This window comes from Trachemys scripta, chromosome 2 (assembly GCF_013100865.1).
Source record: "Trachemys scripta elegans isolate TJP31775 chromosome 2, CAS_Tse_1.0, whole genome shotgun sequence".
Taxonomy (NCBI): domain Eukaryota; kingdom Metazoa; phylum Chordata; order Testudines; family Emydidae; genus Trachemys; species Trachemys scripta.
This window is the reverse complement of record NC_048299.1, coordinates 214,311,159-214,330,801: the sequence shown is the minus strand read 5'-3', so window position 1 is coordinate 214,330,801 and position 19,643 is coordinate 214,311,159. Positions and strand designations below refer to the sequence as shown.

The window sequence follows — 19,643 nt, the reverse complement described above, 5'->3', positions numbered from 1 at the left end:
GCATTGGCTTTCCAATGAAGACAGAATCCAGTTCAAGGTCTCTTCCCCTGACTTTCAAAGCCTTAACTGGGATTGGCCCTGGTTACCTGAGATTTGCTTCCATGACTATGACCTCCAACAGTGTTCCAATGGAACAATGAAAGTGTTCCCAAATATTAGGAGGTTAGTGAGTGCAGGAGACAGAATTTTCACAGGAATTCAATCTAGATTATGGAACTCCCTCCTAAAAGAGATAAGGATGACCAGAGTCAGCATGTTCAGAATCAAATGCAAAAATCATTTATTCAACTTAGCTTTCTCTTCAAAAACTCCTACAGACACCCACTCACATATACAAACCCCTATAAGCTAATCAAATTATTTTTCCTATAGGATGAGAAGGAAGGAAGAGAGAACAATATTGTTATTTCTATTTTTAATACTTGGGAGACGATCAATTTCAGAATGATGCTGTGTGACATTAAAAAGCTTTTCCATTCTAACTCAGAATCTAACTTCCTAACTCGTTCCCTCTGTGTGCGTGCATGCACGCATATGTATGTATATATTTCTCTTACCTACTTCATATGCATGTTGTGAGGATTACTTTTTATAAAGTGCTTTGAGATGCTTAAATGGAAGGCATGGCTATTATACTAGTATCACTAGTAATCAGGACCATATCAAAACCTTTTTGCTTAAAAGATTTTCAAAGTACTCCTCCTCTCTTCCCCAGTACTCCCTACATTTAACATACCCATCTTCTGCCCATTTAATCCTCATCTCATATCTGTGTTTCTTTTCATGGACCATTCAGGATGGAACCACTTTTGGGAAAGCCTTTCTGTTTGACTCTTTCTCTCTGATAGCTACCTAATCTTTTAAAGGGCAGCTACTCCCCCTTCACTAAGTATCATTTTGGCAGGCAACTAAGGGAGGAGGAGCCTGTTCTTTAAAGGCTTTGAAAGTGCATTGTTACAAAAAATAAATAATTAAAGCAACAAGCCTTTTAATAGGCTTTTGAACAATAATCCCTTCCACTGCCCTTTGGCTCATTGTGTTGCTGGCTCTTTTTCATTATTTAGATTTAGTGTGTATTTAAAAAAGTTAAGTTTTAAGCAATTAAGGGTTTATTTGATGTTAAAAAAATGTTGCAGTAGCAGTTGGTTCTGGGAGCACATGCATAGTCACCTGGCAGAAGCAACCTACAGGAGGTACATCAGAGGTCCAGGATAGGTGCCAGTAAAAGACCAAAACAAAAGCATCCGCAGCATTTGTTTCTGGTTAAGTACTTTAGCATGAGGCTCACCACTGGAGTGGTTTACCCAGCTTTTATCTATTTGGAATTCACCCCGAGCGCCCCTCCCCCCCCAACCTCATAGAAAAGCAAGTTAATTAGGTGGACAGGGGAAGCATGAGATTTTTATCTTCCTTTGTTTGATTTTTACAACCTGATGACAGCATTTGATTGGTTGGTAGCTAATACTATTCCTGAAGCTGTTAGACAACCATTTAATTGTTTACTGTGTGGCATGCTCCATAGTTGATTTTTTTTTTAATGCAGGTTATATTTTGTGAGCAGCCAGAAAAGCATTTTCTTTTCCTTTTTGTTTGCCAGTTCTGCCTACAGTCCACAGAGGATTCTACAGAAGGCTGGCAATTCCAGCTAGGATTCTCTGAATGAATAATTACTATCTTTTTTTACATGGTTTCATTTCCCTGTTTGGGGAGTGGGTGTGTGTGTGGGGGGGTGTCCTTGCCATTCAATGGGTTATTATGTTGACATATCAGCTCTCATGTGACCAGCATTTGGTGGATCAACATCAAAGCTTGAACCTTCTGACCCTCACACACCATACAGTCCTAGGACAACACCAAATGTTTTGTAATAGCAGGCACACACACCATGAATATTTAGTGTATGCTCCAGTATAAATAGAGTGCAAGAGCTACATAGCAACAACTTTTACAATTTTGGCCTGACTTGGGTGTGTCCATTTTTGGAGTGCTCAAATGAGACAATTTAGATCCTCACTTTCCTGTTTGACTTCATTTAGAGGTGCTGGTGCTTCGTGACCATGGAAAACTGAGTCTCAGAGCAGGGCTGGCCTTACCATGAGGTGAACTGAGGCAGCTGCCTCAGGTGCCAGACTGTGGGGAGGCGCCACTAGGACCCAGAGTGTAGAAAATTGTGTCTGCTGCTGGTGCATATGTATTCTCTCTGCTCTAGATGCACAGAGATGGTGGAGTGCTGTGCTGGAGGAAGGAGGGCACAAGAGACATAGCAGGCAGGAGAAGAGGTGAGAGGGAATACCAGAAAGCAGCATGAGCCACAGGAACCCTCTTATGTACCTCTCTAGCACCCCCCAGGAGCCTGGACTGATTAACACCAGCTTCTCAGGGAGCTTCCTATTTCCTTCTGCTTCCATGAACCCACCTGAGGAGAACAGGCAGTCAAATGAAGTAGTAGGAGCCAGTTAGGCCCTTAAGACGCTGATATCTTCCCTCACTCAGGCCCTGCTACCAGCCTGCTTATTTGTCCCATTCAATTAAGTGTTGAGAGCCACTATAGCTGGCACAGAACAGCAGTCATGAGTGAAAGAAGAAAACGCCCCTCTGGGGCAGCATTCGGAAAAAGAAAGAAAGCAAAGGAAGCTTTTCTATCTAAGCAGGAAGGAGCTCTCCTGAGATACATAGACACAAATGTTCACGGTGAGCCTGCCGGCCCCAGTGAGGATGAGTAGTGAGGAGATGCCTGATCTTCCAGTTAGTCAGAGTGCAGACAGCTACTGCAGCATCCATATCTCCATCTCAAATGGATGTAACCATGCACATTCCTGAAGAAAAGTGTAGATCAGAGAAGAGTGTGGTGGAGGCACAAGAAACAGCTGCTGCTGAGTTTAGTTCCTTAAGTCTAGGTGATTCAGGACTGTGGACCCACTTGAGCAGTAGCCTGAGGGACTTCCTTGTACTGCCTGGGCCACAGCAAGTGAAAAACTTCATATTCCCCAAAGACAGTGAAATCGAAGTTTCCATCCAACACATTACTGGCGTGAAATCCCCAATGGTGACAAAGTGGAGAGGCCATGACTTATGAACTCAAAAAAACCCAGAATGCTGCATACTGTTTTTGTTGCAAACTCTTCCAGTCTAATGTTTCAACCACATTGGGTTCTACAGGAACTAAGGTTGGAAAAATCTGGCTAGAAATCTGGCATGCCATGAGAAGGCAGCAAATCACCAGAGAGCATTCCATAGGTGGAAAGAGCTTGAGATGAGACTAAGGTTAAAGGCCACCATAGATGTTCAGCATCAAGAGAAGATTGCATCAGAGTCTCTTTACTAGCAAAAGGTTCTGAAAAGGCTCATTGCCATTGTGAGAATGCTTGCTACCCAAAACCTAGCACTGTGTGGCACTTCAGATCAGCTGTATGTGCCAAACAATGGAAACTTCCTTAAAATTGTGGAGCTGATGGCTGAGTTTGATGCTGTGCTCCAGGAGCATCTAAGAAGAGTCACCACCCAAGAAATGTACACATACCACTACCTTGGAAAAACAATTCAAAATGAGATCATACAGTTACTGGCAACAAAAGTCAAACAGAAGATTGTGGCAGATCTGAAGTCAGCAACATATTACTCTGTTATTCTGGACTGCACACCTGACATCAGCCATACGGAACAAGTGACTTTAATGGTGAGTTGTGTAACAACAACAGAACCTAGTGAAAATGTCCCTGCAATGTTGACTGTCAGAGAGCATTTTCTAGAATGTATTGACATTGATGATACTACAGGAGCTGGTATGACAAATGTGCTTCTTAAAAAGCTGGAAGATACGGGAAATGCGATAGCTGACATGAGAGGTTAGGGCTACGATAATGGTGCCAACATGAAAGGAAAGAACAGAGGAGTGCAGACACGGATCCGAGAGTTAAACCCTTGAGCTTTTTTTGTCCCATGCAGTTCTCATTCATTGAACTTGGTGGTCAGTGATGCAGCATCAGCTTCTAGTAAGGCTGCTGAATTTTTTAATGTAATTCAAAGTATCTATGTATTTTTTTCTGCATCAACTCATCGATGGCAAAATTTGAAGCAACATCTTGGAACATCCTCTCTGATACTGAAACCACTGAGTGCCACACAATGGGAAAGTCGAGTGGAGGCAATAAAGCCTATCAAACACCAAATTGGGAAGATAGATGATGCCATAGTTGCCATTATGGATCATAATGCTATGACAGGAACTGTTCATGGGAGAACAGTGGCAGAGGGAAATGGAATCACCAGAGACATACATAACTTCAAATTTCTGTGTGGCTTAGTGTTGTGGCATGACATACTGTTTGAAATAAATGTTGTAAGCAAGAGACTCAAAGGTCAACACCTTGATATATCTGGAGCAATGAAACAACTGGACAAAGCAAAGTCATACCTACAGTCTTACCAGTCAGATTAGGGATTTCAAAATGTTCTGAAGAGTGCACAGAAGTTGGCAGAGGAACTTCATACTGAAGCTATTTTCCCACCCCTTCAAGAATACAAGAGTCACTGAAGAAGAAGACATTTTGAATACAAGGCACGGGATAATCCCATAAGAGATCCTAAACAACAATTCAAAGTTGAATTCTTTAACCGGGTGCTAGATTGTGCAATACAGTCAGTTGAAGAACGTTTCGTGCAGCTTAAGGAACACAGCAGTATATTTGAGATGTTGTATGATGTTCCAAAACTCCTCACTATACCTGAAGAAGACCTACACCAGCAATGCAGGGCACTAAAGACAGTGTTGACACATGATGACATGTGCGATATTAATGCGAGTGATTTAGGTGATGAACTGAAAGCCCTTTCAAGATACATTTCAGAAGGATCAACTCCAAAGGCTGTTCTGGAATATATGTGCACAAATAAGAGGACCACCCTCTTTCCAAATGCTTTTTTGCTCTGCACATACTTCTAACACTTCCTGTATCAGTTGCCAGTGGCGAACACAGCTTCTCCAAGCTGAAGTTAATAAAAACAAATCTATGCTTCACAATGACACAGGAGAGGCTTGTCGGCCTTGCAACCATCTCAATAGAGCATGAGCTGGCCCAGACTGTGGGCCTTCAGAAAGCAGTTCAAATCTTTGCAACCAAGAAGGCACAGAAAGCACCGATTATTCAAACAGATAAAAATGCCAGTGTTTACTATGCAGACAAGAAAAGTTACATTTGCTGTTCAGGCATTTGAAAGTTAAGTGTTACTTAAAATTTTTACATAAGAACATAAGAACGGCCGTACTGGGTCAGACCAAAGGTCCATCTAGCCCAGTATCCTGTCTACCGACAGTGGCCAATGCTAGGTGCCCCAAAGGGAGTGGACCAACAGGCAATGATCAAGTGACCTCTCTTCTGCCATCCATCTCCACCCTCTGACAAACAGGGTCTATGGACACCATTCCTTACCCATCCTGACTAATAGCCATTAATGGACTTAACCTCCATGAATTTATCCAGTTCTCTTTTAAATGCTGTTATAGTCCTAGCCTTCACAACCTCCTCAGGTAAGGAGTTCCACAAGTTGACTGTGCGCTGTGTGAAGGAGAACTTCCTTTTATTTGTTTTAAACCTGCTGCCTATTAATTTCATTTGGTGACCCCTAGTTCTTGTATTCTAGGAATACGTAAATAACTTTTCCTTATCTACTTTCTTGACATCACTCATGATTTTATATACCTCTATCATATCCCCCCTTAGTCTCCTCTTTTCCAAGCTTCTTGAATCTCTCCTCATATGGGACCCGTTCCAAACCCCTAATCATTTTAATTGCCCTTCTCTGAACCTTTTCTAGTTCCAGTATATCTTTTTTGAGATGAGGAGACCACATCTGTACACAGTATTCAAGATGTGGGCATACCATCGATTTATATAAGATTTATATATATATTTATACATATCTTTTACTTTTATATAAAAGCAATAATATATTCTCCATCTTATTCTCTATCCGCCTCTGCACACTGCGTGGACATCTTCAGAGAACTATCCACGATGACTCCAAGATCTTTTTTCTGATTTGTTATAGCTAAATTAGCCCCCATCATATTGTACCTTTTGAACAAGGTGTTTTAAGTTGTTAGTTCTCCTTTATTGGGGTAGGTAGCAGAGCAGAACCATGAGAAGAGTAGAACAGGAAGAAAGCAGAATTGAGACCTTTCAAAGTTTTGGCCCAAGCAAGGGGACATGGGGGCATCATTTGAGCTCCCCGCCTCAGGTGCCAAAATGTTGTGGGCCGGCTCTGTCTCAGAGTCTCAAAAATGGAGGTACCCAATATCAATAAACCCTTGAAAATTTGGGCCATACTGTTTTAATTTAAAAAAATATGGCAGGATGGCAAAATTGTATGCTAAGGTATTTATGCAGAGAACATTGTATGCGGCGAACATTGAAGTCAGTAGAATTGCGAGAAAAAATCTGAGACCCAGACTGTATATGAAGTGAAATAAATGAAATTAGGCTCCTCAGAGTATCAAAAACATTTCCTCTTTTGGATCTAGTTTTGTTGTTGTTGTTGTTGTTGTTACTTTTTTTTTTTACAGTGCTAGGTACCTCATAACACAGAGTTTATACACTCAGATTCTGACTCTGCCATAGGAATTGTGTAGTTGGACATTTTCTCCCATGTGAAGTGTCAATGAGTTCAACAAAGTTCCATGTTGTAGCAAAATTCCACCCCTGCAGATCCATTTGCAAGATCATAGAATCATATGACATAGATTTTAAGGTCAGAAGGGACCATTATGATCGTCTAGTCCAGGGGCGACTCCAGGCACCAGTGCTCCAAGCGTGTGCCTCTGGCGGCAAGCTGCGGGGGGCACCCTGCTGGTCCCTGCGAGGGCGGCAGTCAGACAGCCTTCGGCGGCTTGCCTGCGAGAGGTCCGCCAGTCTCGCGGATTCGGCAGAGAATTCGGCGGCAGGTACGCCGAACCCACTTGACCGGGGACCTCCCGCAGGCATGCCGCCAAATCCGCGGGACTGGGGACCTCCCGCAGGCATGCAGCCGAAGGCAGCCTGCCTGCCGTGCTTGGGGCGGCAAAAAAGCTAGAGCCGCCCCGGTCTAGTCTGACCTCCTGCACAACGCAGACCACAGAATCTCACCCACCCACTTCTGTATCAAACCCCTAACCTAGGTCTGAACTATTGAAGTCCTCAAATCGTGATTTAAAGACTTCAAGGTGCAGAGAATCCTCCAGCAAGTGATTCATGCCCCACGCTGCAGAGGAAGGCGAAAACCCCCCCAGGGCCTCTGCCAATCTGCCCTGGAGGAAAATTCCTTCCCAACCCCAAATATGGTAATCAGCTAAACCCTGAGCATGTGGGCAAGACTCACCAGCCAGACACCCAGGAAAGAATTCTCTGTAGTAACTCAGATTCCACCCCATCTAACATCCCATCACAGGCCATTGGGCATATTTACCACTAATAGTCAAAGATCAATTAATTGCCAAAATTAGGCTATCCCATCATACCATCCCATCCATAAACTTATCAAGCTTAGTCTTGAAGCCAGATATGTCTTTTGCCCCCTTGGAAGGCTGTTCACCCTTGGAAGGCTGTTCCAGAACTTCACTCCTCTGATGGTTAGAAACCTTCATCTAATTTCAAGTCTAAACTTCCTGATGGCCCGTTTATATCCATTTGTTCCTGTGTCCACATTGGTACTGAGTTTAAATAATTCCTCTCCCACCCTGGTATTTATCCCTCTGGTATATTTATAGATAGCAATCATATCTCACCTCAGCCTTCTTTTGGTTAGGCTAAACAAGAGGAACTCTTTGAGTCTCCTTTCATAAGACAGGTTTTCTATTCCTCGGATCATCCTAATAGCCCTTCTCTGTACCTGTTCCAGTTTGAATTCATCCTTCTTAAACATGGGAGACCACAACTGCACACAGTATTCCAGATGCATCCCAAGACCGCATTAGCTTTTTTCACAGCCATATCACATTGGCCGTTCATAGTCATCCTGTGATCAACCAATACTCCGAGGTCCTTCTCCTCCTCTGTTACTTCCAATTGATGCGTCCCTAGCTTATAACAAAAATTCTTGCTATTAATCCCTAAATGCATGACCTTGCACTTTTCACTATTAAATTTCATCCTATTACTATGACTCCAGTTCCCAAGGTCATCCAGATCTTCCTGTATGATAACCTAGTCGTTCTCTGTATTGGCAATACCTCCCAGCTTTATGTCATCCGCAAACATTATTAGCACATTCCCACTTTTTGTGCCAAGATCAGTAATAAAAAGATTAAATAAGATTGGTCCCAAAACCAATCCCTGAGGAACTCCACTAGTAACCTCCCTCCAGCCAAACAGTTCACCTTTAAGTATGACCTGTTGTAGTGTCCCCTTTAACCAGTTCCTTATCCATCTTTCAATTTTCATATTGATCCCCATCTGTAGTAGGTTTGGGCCGAGGTTCGGCCCTCAGCGGGGCTGTGGGGTGTCCCACCGCCTCGCTCTGGTCTGGCGGCAGTCTGGGACAACAGGCACACAGTTAGGGGCTCAGGCCCATAAGCAGGGGCTGAGTAAAGAGGTCCGAAACCCAGGCCCTTAAGCAAGGGCTGAGACAAAGTCTATAGCAGCCTAGGCCCTAAATTAGGGCGGGGCAGCAAGCAACTAGTCTGTCAGTGGCCCAAGCCTTGTAGCAGGGGCTGGGTCAGTTTGGGGCAGCCCAGGCCCTAGGTCAGGGCGGGGCAGCAAACAAATAGTCAATCAGGTACCCAGCCTCTCTAGGCCAGGGGAAACAGGGGGAGTCTGCCACCCAAGGAGTGGGTGGCAGGGGGGACACAGGCCCTCCCACTCCACTGCGTCCCAGCCCGGGGCCCTAGCAGCGACGGAAACTCATTGCTGTCAGTGGGGATCCTGGCCGCAACACACTGACATCGGCTCTGGCAGGGCAGCAGCCAGACTGGGGTCGGCTACCCCCGGTCTACTTCCACACTCCCCCTTGTATGGTACCTGGGCCGTCTTAGTGTCGTCGGTGCTCTCCACCAGCATTGGCTCCTCTGGGTAGGTAGCAGAAGGCAGGCTCGGCTCCTCCTCGGGGTAGTTGGCACGGGGCAGGCTTGGCCAGTCCTCCTCGGGGTACCTGGCACGGGGCAGGATTGGCCAGTCCTCCTCGGGGTACCTGGTGAGAGGTAGGCTCGACTGGCCCAGTGAGTCAGCAGGCCGGTCACGGCCTGCGGCTGTTTCCCAAGCGGGAGCTTGGCCACGGACATCTGCTCTCTCCGCCGGCCTGGGCTCCACTGAGCTCTGCAGGCGGGCCTTTATACTTCCGGGTCGGGGCCGTGACCTCGGAGGGGCGGGCTCCGGACCCAGTGGCTCCGCCCACGTTGGGATTAGGGGAGGTTTGGCCCTCAGCGGGGTTGTGGGGTGTCCCACCACCTCGCTACACCATCTTTTCCAATTTAGCTAATAATTCCCCATGTGGAACTATATCAAATGCCTTACTGAAATCAAGGTAAATTAGATCCACTGTGTTTCCTTTTTCTAAGAAATTCCTTCTCAAAGAAGGATATCAGGTTGGTTTGGCACGATCTACCTTTTGTAAAACCATCTTGTATTTTGTCCCAATTACCATTAACCTCAATGTCCTTAACTACTTTCTCCTTCAAAATTCTTTCCAAGACCTTGCATACTACAGATGTCAAACTAACAGGCCTGTAGTTACTCAGATCACTTTTTTTTTCCTTTCTTCAAAATAGGAACTATGTTAGCAATTCTCCAGTCATACAGTATAACCCATGAGTTTACAGATTCATTAAAAATTCTTGTTAATTGACTTGCAATTTCATGTGCCAGTTCCTTTAATATTCTTGGATGAAGATTATCTGGGCCCCTCGATTTAGTCCCATTAAACTGTTCGCGTTTGGTTTCTACCTCAGATGTGGTAATATCTACCTCCATATCCTCATTCCCATTTTTCATCCTACCATTATCTTTAAGCTCCTCATTAGCCTCATTAAAGACTGAGGCAAAGTATTTGTTTAGATATTGGGCTATGCCTAGATTATCCTTAACCTCCACTCCAGCCTCAGTGTTTAGTGGTCCCACTTCTTCTTTCTTTGTTTTCTTCTTATTTATATGGCTATAGAACTTTTTACTATTGGTTTTAATTCCCTTTGCAAGGTCCAACTCTACATGGCTTTTGGCCTTTCTCACTTTATCCCTACATGTTCTGACCTTAATAAGGTAGCTTTCCTTGCTGATTACTCCCATCTTCCACTCCTTGTAGGCTTTCTGCTTTTTTCTTAATCACCTCTCTGAGGTGCTTGCTCATCCACCATGGTCTACAATTCCTGCCTAAGAATTTCCCCCCCTTTCTTGGGATGCAGGCTTCTGATTGTTTCTGCAACTTTGACCTGAAGTAATTCCAGGCCTCCTCCGCCTTTAGATAAGGACTAATTTAGCATACACTGCAATGAGGCAATAAAAGAAGAGATAAAGGATGGTCCACTAGTTAAGACACTAGTTTGGGACTCAGAAGACTCAGCTTCAGTTCCTTGCTTTGCTACAGTCTTCCTCTGTGACCCTGGGCAAGTCACTTAAGGACCTGAGGCTATCTGCGAAATGGCATAATAGCAGTTCCCTGCCTCACCAGGGTGTTGTGAGGATAAATACATTAAAGAAATGTAGGTGCTCAGATACTATGGTAGTCCGAGCCATAGAAATATCTGAGATATAGATAGACAGAATTGGGAAGAGTTTGGAGGCTGAAGAAGGGTGAGAACAAGGGTAACATCCTATAATGTGGTTACTCAGTGAGGCACAGTAGCATATATCTAATTTTAATAATGATTATTTAAGATATTAAATAAATTTGGGACTTGATCTAAAGCCTGTTGTAATCAATGGAAAGGCTCCATTGACACCAGTGGGCTTTGGATCAGGTCCCTAATGTCTTAACTGGCTACTTTCTTTTAGGGTTGTATTATTTCCTCTTAATAAAAATAATGAGTTGCAGTGTTTCAGATATATACAAATTAAGAGCCTATTCACTTGGGTTAAGTGCTACCCAACAGGTGAAAGTGATGGAATTGGTCCCGAAAGCATTTTATTTGTTGCAGATTGGGTTCTAGTCAATGAGAAATAATTAAGTTTCTTTTGCAAGCGTCAGTGAAAAATATGAAGAATAGTGCTGTCTGTGCTTGGGCCACCCACCATGTCAGTCACTGTTCCTGGCTGCAGAATTAATCCATTTCAAATGTTACTGATTTCTGCAAGATTTTGTCTAACAGTTTGGAAGTTCAAGTATCATATGCTTTCAAGTGGTATGCAGTTCAGTAAAGCATGAGTCAACCTATCTATGGAAAACCTTACAGGCTTAAAAAACAGTTTACCATTTTTTGAGATGCCATTTACATCTGCGTCATCCAGTACATAAAATTTGCTACCAGATTTAATAGTTTAACAATCTTTATGCTCATTTGTAATAGTGCTTATTCTTTATACAAAGGTACTTTGGAAATATCTTAGTTCCCAATCCTGAAAACATGCATGTACTTAACTGTAATCATATGAACCATCCATTGAAGTCAATGAGGCAGTTTTTAAACATGGAGTAAACCATGTGTATAAGTGTGTTCATGGACAAACCTAAAGACAGGTACAGTAGATTATGCTGCCTTCTATATAACTGAAATATGATAATCGCTACATCTTATTCTTATGTTGTCCTCTCACACACCTAAAAGTAACAGATGTTATGTAATACCTGCCTTTGTTACCTTCAAAAATATAAGTTAAACAAAAACATTTATTACTACTAGCCAAGTGTAGAAATGTGTGCCTTATAGATCAAAGCTAAAAAGAAATAAATGGGGGCTGGGGGGGGGTGAAGTGGGAGGGGATTGATTTCTGCTGCTGGTCATTAGAAGAATGGAACTATAAATGTAGTAATGACAACAAAGTTCTGGATCTTGCCATGGATGGAAAATGGTCATTGTCCATGAGTTATTCTGAGCATAAGGAAGTTTTTTTTATGGTTTAGCATGGTGAAGTCTACTGATCACTGTGCTGGAAGAGCTGAATAAAGCAGTTCTGCTTATAATTTCCCACGTGTAAATTTGTGACTAACAGGGGACAAGTCCCTGAAGGCTGTATTTATGAATACATAAAAACAGAGAGAGAGACAACCCTTTGTAAAATTAAGAATACTTGAAATGATTGAGATTATTTAAAAATAAATGTTAAAAACAGACAAGTGCCTAAACTAGAACCCAAGATTAGATCATCCCCAAACTTTAGAAGGGATTTTGCTCTGAGAGCTCACCTGTATAATGAGACAAATCAGAATGTTGGATCTGAAATTCCATGCCCACCTGAACTTTGGGAGCTCTAAAAATCCAAACTTGGGTTTGAATTTTGTAACTAAGGCCTCTTTCTTTAATGTGCCAAAGGGAAACACCAAATCCAAGCATCCTGAACTTTGGGGTGGGGGGGTGGGAATGGGAAGACATGGCATAAGAATCTGGTTCTGAATTTTACAATGAGGCCTTGTTGATGTAATAGGCCTACTGGAATCCTGAACACCTAAGTCTGAGCCCTGGGGCTAGCGCATCTGAATCCAGATGTAAAACTTGTTCAAAATTTTCAGTTGAGGCCCATTTCAAGATGAAAGGTTTCAGATAAAAAAGTAAACATACTACAGGGACTACAAATCTGTTTTTAGCAAGCAAAACTTACAAAGTGAGACTGAAGTTCTGAATCGGAGATGATAAAGCAAGAAACCATAATGTTAAGACAGAGAAAAAAGTAACACTTCCCCGCCCCCGTCCTGTTTTCCTCTACACACACTCACAAAGTTGTTTACAAAAGTGCCTTGTAGTGACTGGTAGTGGTGTCACTCTGTTCCATGCCCCACAGCTATCACCGGGGCTCATGGGAGATGAGACTACAGCTTAGGACATGGGACCGTTTGTTCACTCACTTTCTGTGAAAAGAGTTTTGAAATGTGTTTTGAATAGACAGCATTTTCTTTGTGTAGTTGGTAAATAACACAGAGCAAAGTTAGTCAGCAAGTTGCATAGCTTCTGTATTCTGATTCTTTGGAGCCCTTTTGTACCAAGCTTGGCAGGATGTTTTTAACAGAATGTGACCTCACTGGGATACCAGAGGTAAGGAAAAATAAAATATTGGGGTAGTTGTGGAATATTTTGTGTAGAGCTGACAGAAAATATTGTTTCAAAACCTTTCATGAGAAGAGAATGATTTTACTGCAATCAAGTCAACACACTGTACAGAAGAATCAATGTATTTAGTGTGTTTGTGAGTTATAATCTATCATAAATAGATTCTGTACTTCCATGTTTTAAGATAAAAGATATTGATTTGCAAGTCTCATTATTATAGTGTAGGTGCTAAAAGATCTAATATTTATGGTAAAACTCCAAAATATTTTTGTTTGCAATTTTAGAAAAGAATAAGGAAATTGGATCCAGTTGTTTGTAAAAGTCTCAGAAATAACATCGCAAGAATCAGAACGGTGGAAAAAACAACAAAACTAGAAGAAAATGACCTATCAGGCAACTGTACAAAGTCACCAGGTAAAGGTAAGAGAGAGAGAATTGACTGCAGTGCTTTGACTAAGTAAAATCATGTACAGGGTTTCAGCAACACACATTTTGCTATGGAACCATGGCTTGTAGTTTTGACGCTACCTGGACTAATTTGGATCCAGGGCAAATCATCCTGGGGAATTACTCTTCCAAGTATTTACCTTCTGTATGAACACCCCCTTTTCTCCCTCTGCTGGTCACTCAAGGAGCAACACTGATATTAACTGCAAAGGAAGCCAGTTGCCTTTCTTCTGAATTCAGAGGAAAGTGCGGACTGTTGCTGAATCTTATTGATTTTGTTATTTGTTGCAGCCATTTCTAAAGCATTCATCACCATAGTATCTGGTGATGTTAGGTTCAGGTGAGATAAGCAGGGAAAAAAACAAAGATAAGAGAGAAATTAGGATATATAAGAAGTTAAGAGGGAAATGGTTTTCATATAAATAGTGCTAAAGTTGCTGAAATGTTTAGTTGTACGGTATGGGATTTCTTTTTAGATTTTGCTAACAATCTGGATTATCCATTTGTGTTTAGGATCTAAAAAGTGTAAACAGAGGAAAACTGCATCTATTGTTACACATAAGAAACCAAATAGGTAGGCATGATCCTGAGAATTTCAAATGGTCATTTTGCTTGCCATTATCTGAGGCCCCAAACATATTCACAATGTGCACTGTACTTTATTCTATACACAGACAGAACAAGACTTCACAATACTTGCACTGAACTTTTTTTCCTAGCAAACACAGGTGACTTAAAAAAAAAAGAAAAAACAGCTCTTTTGGGCTCATTGATAGATTGGCTGGGGAGCAGTGTGAGAAAATAAAGTTCTCATGAGTCATAAAACTATTATTCATAGCTGAAGAGTTATATAACAAGGAAGTCTAAAAATAGCCTTAGAAAATTGGAAAGTTTCGCAGCATAAGTGTCGCAGATACTGAAAATGTTTTTTTGTGGTAAATGAGCATGGAAAAGTTTGCTAGTTTACTTATTCTGAACTTGGGTTGTTTTTTACTGTAAAGCACAAAGGTCTAAATATAGTTGAGAGACTGAATAAGTAGACCAGTGATAAATTATGAGTAGTAAGAAGCCTGAAGCAACCACATCACTGCTTTCAACGAGACATGTTAATGACTTTGATTTGATATAGTGATACTTTTATAACATCAGACTTGCTGCTGAACTTTGATCCACTGGTGTGTAGTAGATAAGGACAGATAGTAAAGTTGCCAGCTCAGTTCTAATTAGAGCAAATAATTCAGCAGAAGAGGGTTCTGGAGATGAATGTGTTATGTAAAATGGAAATCTGTCAAATATGAATGATTGCAGACAATGAATATATAATCATAGACCAGGGTCCTGCTGTGCTTGACACTGTACAAAAACATAAGAAAAAGGTGGTCCATGCCTCAAAAAGCCAAAATGCTTAAAATGTATATATAAAATGAAACACAGCTGGTGGATACATCACACCAGATAGTAAAGATGAACAAGAAATTGTTGACAATAAATAAACCACACTTAAATACAATCAAAATAGTATCATGGATGTTTGTGTTGTTAATATCTTTATACCAACTGTAATTGCAGTGGTTTTAATCTGTTTGCTTTAGTAGTGTCTCACCCTCCATACAAATAACTGCATCACAAATGGTTTAAAACTCTACTTCCTCTTACATTTCTTTCCTCGGATGTGTGGTGACTAATACCCTGTTATGCTACAGCCAGTTCATTTTATCAAACTCAAATCTGAACAGAGGTAAAAAGTTCAGCAATAATAGGCTAACTTTGGCTTGTTTAGTATTTTTGGAGCTTACAGCGGATAAACCAGTAGAGGTCAGTGCAGAGTGCTGAAATGGAAGTATACCTGCTACATAGTAAAGCACAGTGTTTTATACGCCATGTCTAGTCCCCAGCTGTAACTCTTTAAAAATCTGTTAAAAGACAATAACTTATACTAAATGTTTCCGTCTTCTCCACCAAGGTAGATTCAAAATACTTGGAAGATAATGTAATAATGACAGAACACTTAAATAAAGTTTTTTAAGTAGCAACAGCATGTGTATTGTAGCACAGGACAGCTTGCAATGAGACACTAGATTTATTATTTTGTGGGATCATTGTACAGGCCAGCATGTAATTCTTTTTTACAAACTTTTTTGCTGGCAAAGTATAGAAATCATAGAAATGTAGGGCTGGAAGGGATCTCAGGAGATCACTAGTCCATCCCCCTGCACTGAGGCAGGATTAAGTATACTTAGACCATCCCTGCCAGATGTTTGTCTAACCTGTTCATAATATAACCTCAATTATGTCTTGCAGGGTGATAGTGGGAGGCATAGAATAATTCTAGAGAATCAAGGTTTCAGATAATACAGGAAATTGTCAATTAAATTAGTAAGTAGGGGCCGTGATCCTTTCTCAAGTAGCAGAGATTTGGATAATCAAGATTGAACAATGTTCTTAAAATTCAGTATGTAAAATCTAAGTATGTTTAGTATCACTTTTTAAAGCTGTTGTTTGCTCACGGTTTCCTTTAATGATCTAAAGTAAGGAAAGAGAATCCTCCAATTCTAACAAAGGCTTTGTATCTGCAAAGATCCTGCAATGTACAGTAGCAACATAAAAGTTCATTTCTGAAGGGCTTTTGTTGAAGCTGCTTTCTATAGATCTAAAAAGTGCCACCTACATGTTACCTGTTTTGTTTCTTAGTTATTTTGACTAAGGTTTTTGAAAAGCACTTTGCTATAAGTTGTACTTTGTGATTCTCAGAGAAATTGTACAAATTTAAACAAAGAGGGCTAAAAAAAGAACTCTGGTAGGAAGTGCCCTCTCAAAAAGGTGGGATTTTCAGAAGCACTCTGACTCAGCATTGGTCTAACTCTGCGCTTCATGCAGTCAGTGAGAGTGTTGCCATGGGGAAGTTTACCATTGACTTCACTGGGTCTAGAGCTATGCTAACACTGAACATTTTTGCAAATTCTACCCATACTAATTAATAGTTTGATCCTGTGATGTACTATCACTTTCCATTGACTTGGGTGAGAGTATTGGGTACTCAACACCTCTGAAAATCATGATATTTTTACTTATGTACCTAAATGTGGATTTAGATGGTAGTTTCAGGCATCCTCGACTGAACTTTGGCCTATGGTCCTATGTTCAAAACTGCATAATACTTAATTGGATTTTGGACACTGCATTTGCTGAGGTAAAATATCCATGCATTTTGACTTCGTAAGTTATCTTAGCAGGGTTTTTTGTTTTGTTTTGTTTTGTTTTGTTTTGTCTTGTCAAAAGCTGGTTGCAGCCAGAAGTACTTATGAACTTTGTAACTCATTTCAGTGCACATTTTTGTTGCACACGACTAACAACAGATGACCTACTCATGAGAAAAGCTCTACCGTCTGTGGCAGAAATGTGACAAGCTGTCATTGGGGAGGGATTACCTGCAAACTTTACAAGAGATTCCAACAGTTGAGCTTTATGGCTTACGCTGGTTGCTTTTGGGGCACCAGTGATAAATAATTGCACAATTGACCTTTTTGTGTGTGGTTTGCCTCCCATTTTGTCACCTTGTGACCTATGTAAAAGCCACAGCCAAATGAAAGATATTAGGTACCACTAGATTCCAGTGGTCAGTCCAGTATGACAAGTCAACTTTGTTATGCAGACTGTCCCTTTAAACACCCTGGGTGAAATCTTAGCCCCACTGAAGTCAGTAGAAGTTTTGCCATTGACTTCAGTGTGGCCAGGATTTCTCCAATGGTTAACACCTTTTCTTTGTGAAAAGAAACAATCATCTTGAAAACAGTCAATATTCTTCTATAATGTGGGCATAAGTGCAGGTAGATGAGCATTAAATCCTCTGTGTTCTGCAGACTGGAATGTTAACCAAGAATATTGAAATCTGTTTGGGCCATGAAATCTCACATAATACCTAGATTTAAGTGGGCCTTCAATTAACAGCCTAGCTTTTCTCTAGATAAACATAAATTACTCTTAATGTATCACAAATGTATGGAGAGAAGCTTTCTAATGAAGATTCACCCAGTCCCCCCATCTCCACCCCTCATTTTGGCTGTATTTAGAAAAACTAAATTTGAACAAAACAAACCCAAACCCAAAACACCTTTCTTCCCTAACTAGGGTGACCAGATAGCAAGTGTAAAAAATTGGGATGGGGGTGGAGGGTAATAGGTACCTATATAAGAAAAAAGCCCCCAAAATCGGGACTGTCCCTATAAAATCGGGACATCTGGTCACCTTATTCCTAACTAAACTTCTGTTCTCAAGATCATTCAGATATGTAACATTTTCCTGTCTTTGCATGCTTCTGTGCATTTATACATGGGACTAAAAGGTATGAACAATTTTGCAAAAACACATTTATAGTGATTGATGAGCATTTATTTTTACTAGCTGTTTCAGTTTTTTTTCTCTGACCAAATACATTTCTTGAAAACTACCACAAAGGTTGAAACTAAGGTCATTCTTCTTTTCTTTTTAAATGTCTCTTTTTAGCTCTCAAGTCCTAAAATGTAGAAGTCCAACTGTTTGTGTTGCTTCAGTGAATTTTATTTATAAGCCAAATTGCATAAACACCTAGTCTGCCTTGTCTTGACCTGTATGGAGTATAAAACCCCTAAAATTCAGTGACCAAAATAATATCAATGAATAGGTGTACTTCTACCACATATATATCATATTAAGAGTTTGCCATTCTTATCTGTATCCATACCCTATACAGCAAATTACTTCTAAATTGTAAATGATTAAGGAACAGAAGGGCTCTGTTATCACCAAAAGTTGTACTCTGTTACCAAATTAATATTTGCTATTTCTTTGATTGGGATACTATTGTCTATCACATACTTATATGTGTATTAACTCTATGATCTCACTATTTCTTCCCTTTCTAACTTCTGTGATTCCTTGGGTTTGCCATTTCTTAAAACCCTTCCCTGTCAAGCAGATGTGAATTGTTGGGCTATCCCATAGCCCCACATTCAGATGATTATGTATTTTAGTATCTCGTGTTGAATACGGTAAGGGGAATAATCTTTGGCCTTTGTACATTGCTCAATAGGGAATACATTATTTTTTAAATATTGGAATGATGTATATTTTAACATGTACTGTACACTTCGGCTTTGTCTAAAATTGGGATTAGGCCTGATTCAGTCATTGGTGGTCAGTAATCAGGATATTTGCAGTAGTGTAGACCCCTGCATGTAGACAAGGACATGCCAGGCTTTGGACCAACTGAGTTAATCACGATTTTCCCCTTCTTGTATTCAGGGCATCAATCCACAAAGTGCAAAAATAACTGAAAAATAAATTATATCCCATGTTACAAAAGAAAACATCGAATTAGCCATTTTATTTCTGGTGTCCCTACTATTTCAGATGACTGCATTTAGTAGTACAGTCACTTGTTTACAGTACTTACGTCGGATAGGAAATGGTGCTTTTCACTAATTACAGTAGTTTGGGCAGTATAGATATTTCTGCCACTCCCTTGAGAGCAGTTGGAAACGTATTCCAGTGTTATATCTTTTCTCCCTGTGTAGCTTAAACAATCTTAGCAATTTGTTATTATTTTCATTTATTTCCTCACCCTCTCTCAGTGTCCTGTAAATATATATGCCAGCCCTGGAAAAAAAACCTAAATAAATTGGTGCATTGAGATTGTTGACCTCCTTTCCTAACTGACACCAACTCTAGAAATAAAAGAAATCCTGAATTATGGTTCTCTCACAAAGACTAAAAACTGCTTCACTTTTCATACATAAAACTTCAGGCAATTCTGTCATACATAAGTATGGGTAAGAAATCAAAATTCATACAGCAGCCTTAACTCTGACCAAAACAAATATTAATTCAATTTTTCCAGTGCATATAAATAAATATTTCTATGTTTACAACACATGCAAGTTATTTCTGAGGAAATCTCCATTTTTAACAATTATATTTTTACAACATACCCCATATTTGCATATGCCTATTATTTTACAGGCAATTGAATTGCAACAAAGTTATTGATAAATCAGAA

At 40.7% G+C, this 19,643-nt stretch overlaps 1 protein-coding gene across 2 annotated transcripts in view; it reads left to right on the top strand.

Moving 5' to 3' along the window:
- The first annotated feature begins 13,060 nt into the window (after nt 1-13,060).
- The window catches only part of ST18 (ST18 C2H2C-type zinc finger transcription factor), a 189,538-nt gene continuing 182,955 nt past the window's right edge, over nt 13,061-19,643 (top strand). For both annotated transcript variants that reach the window (XM_034762912.1, XM_034762911.1), the window contains exons 1-2: nt 13,061-13,147; nt 13,447-13,582. In XM_034762912.1, coding sequence (XP_034618803.1) covers nt 13,109-13,147; nt 13,447-13,582 — 175 coding nt within the window. In that variant the 5' untranslated portion in view covers nt 13,061-13,108. The remainder of the gene's footprint in view (nt 13,148-13,446; nt 13,583-19,643) is intronic.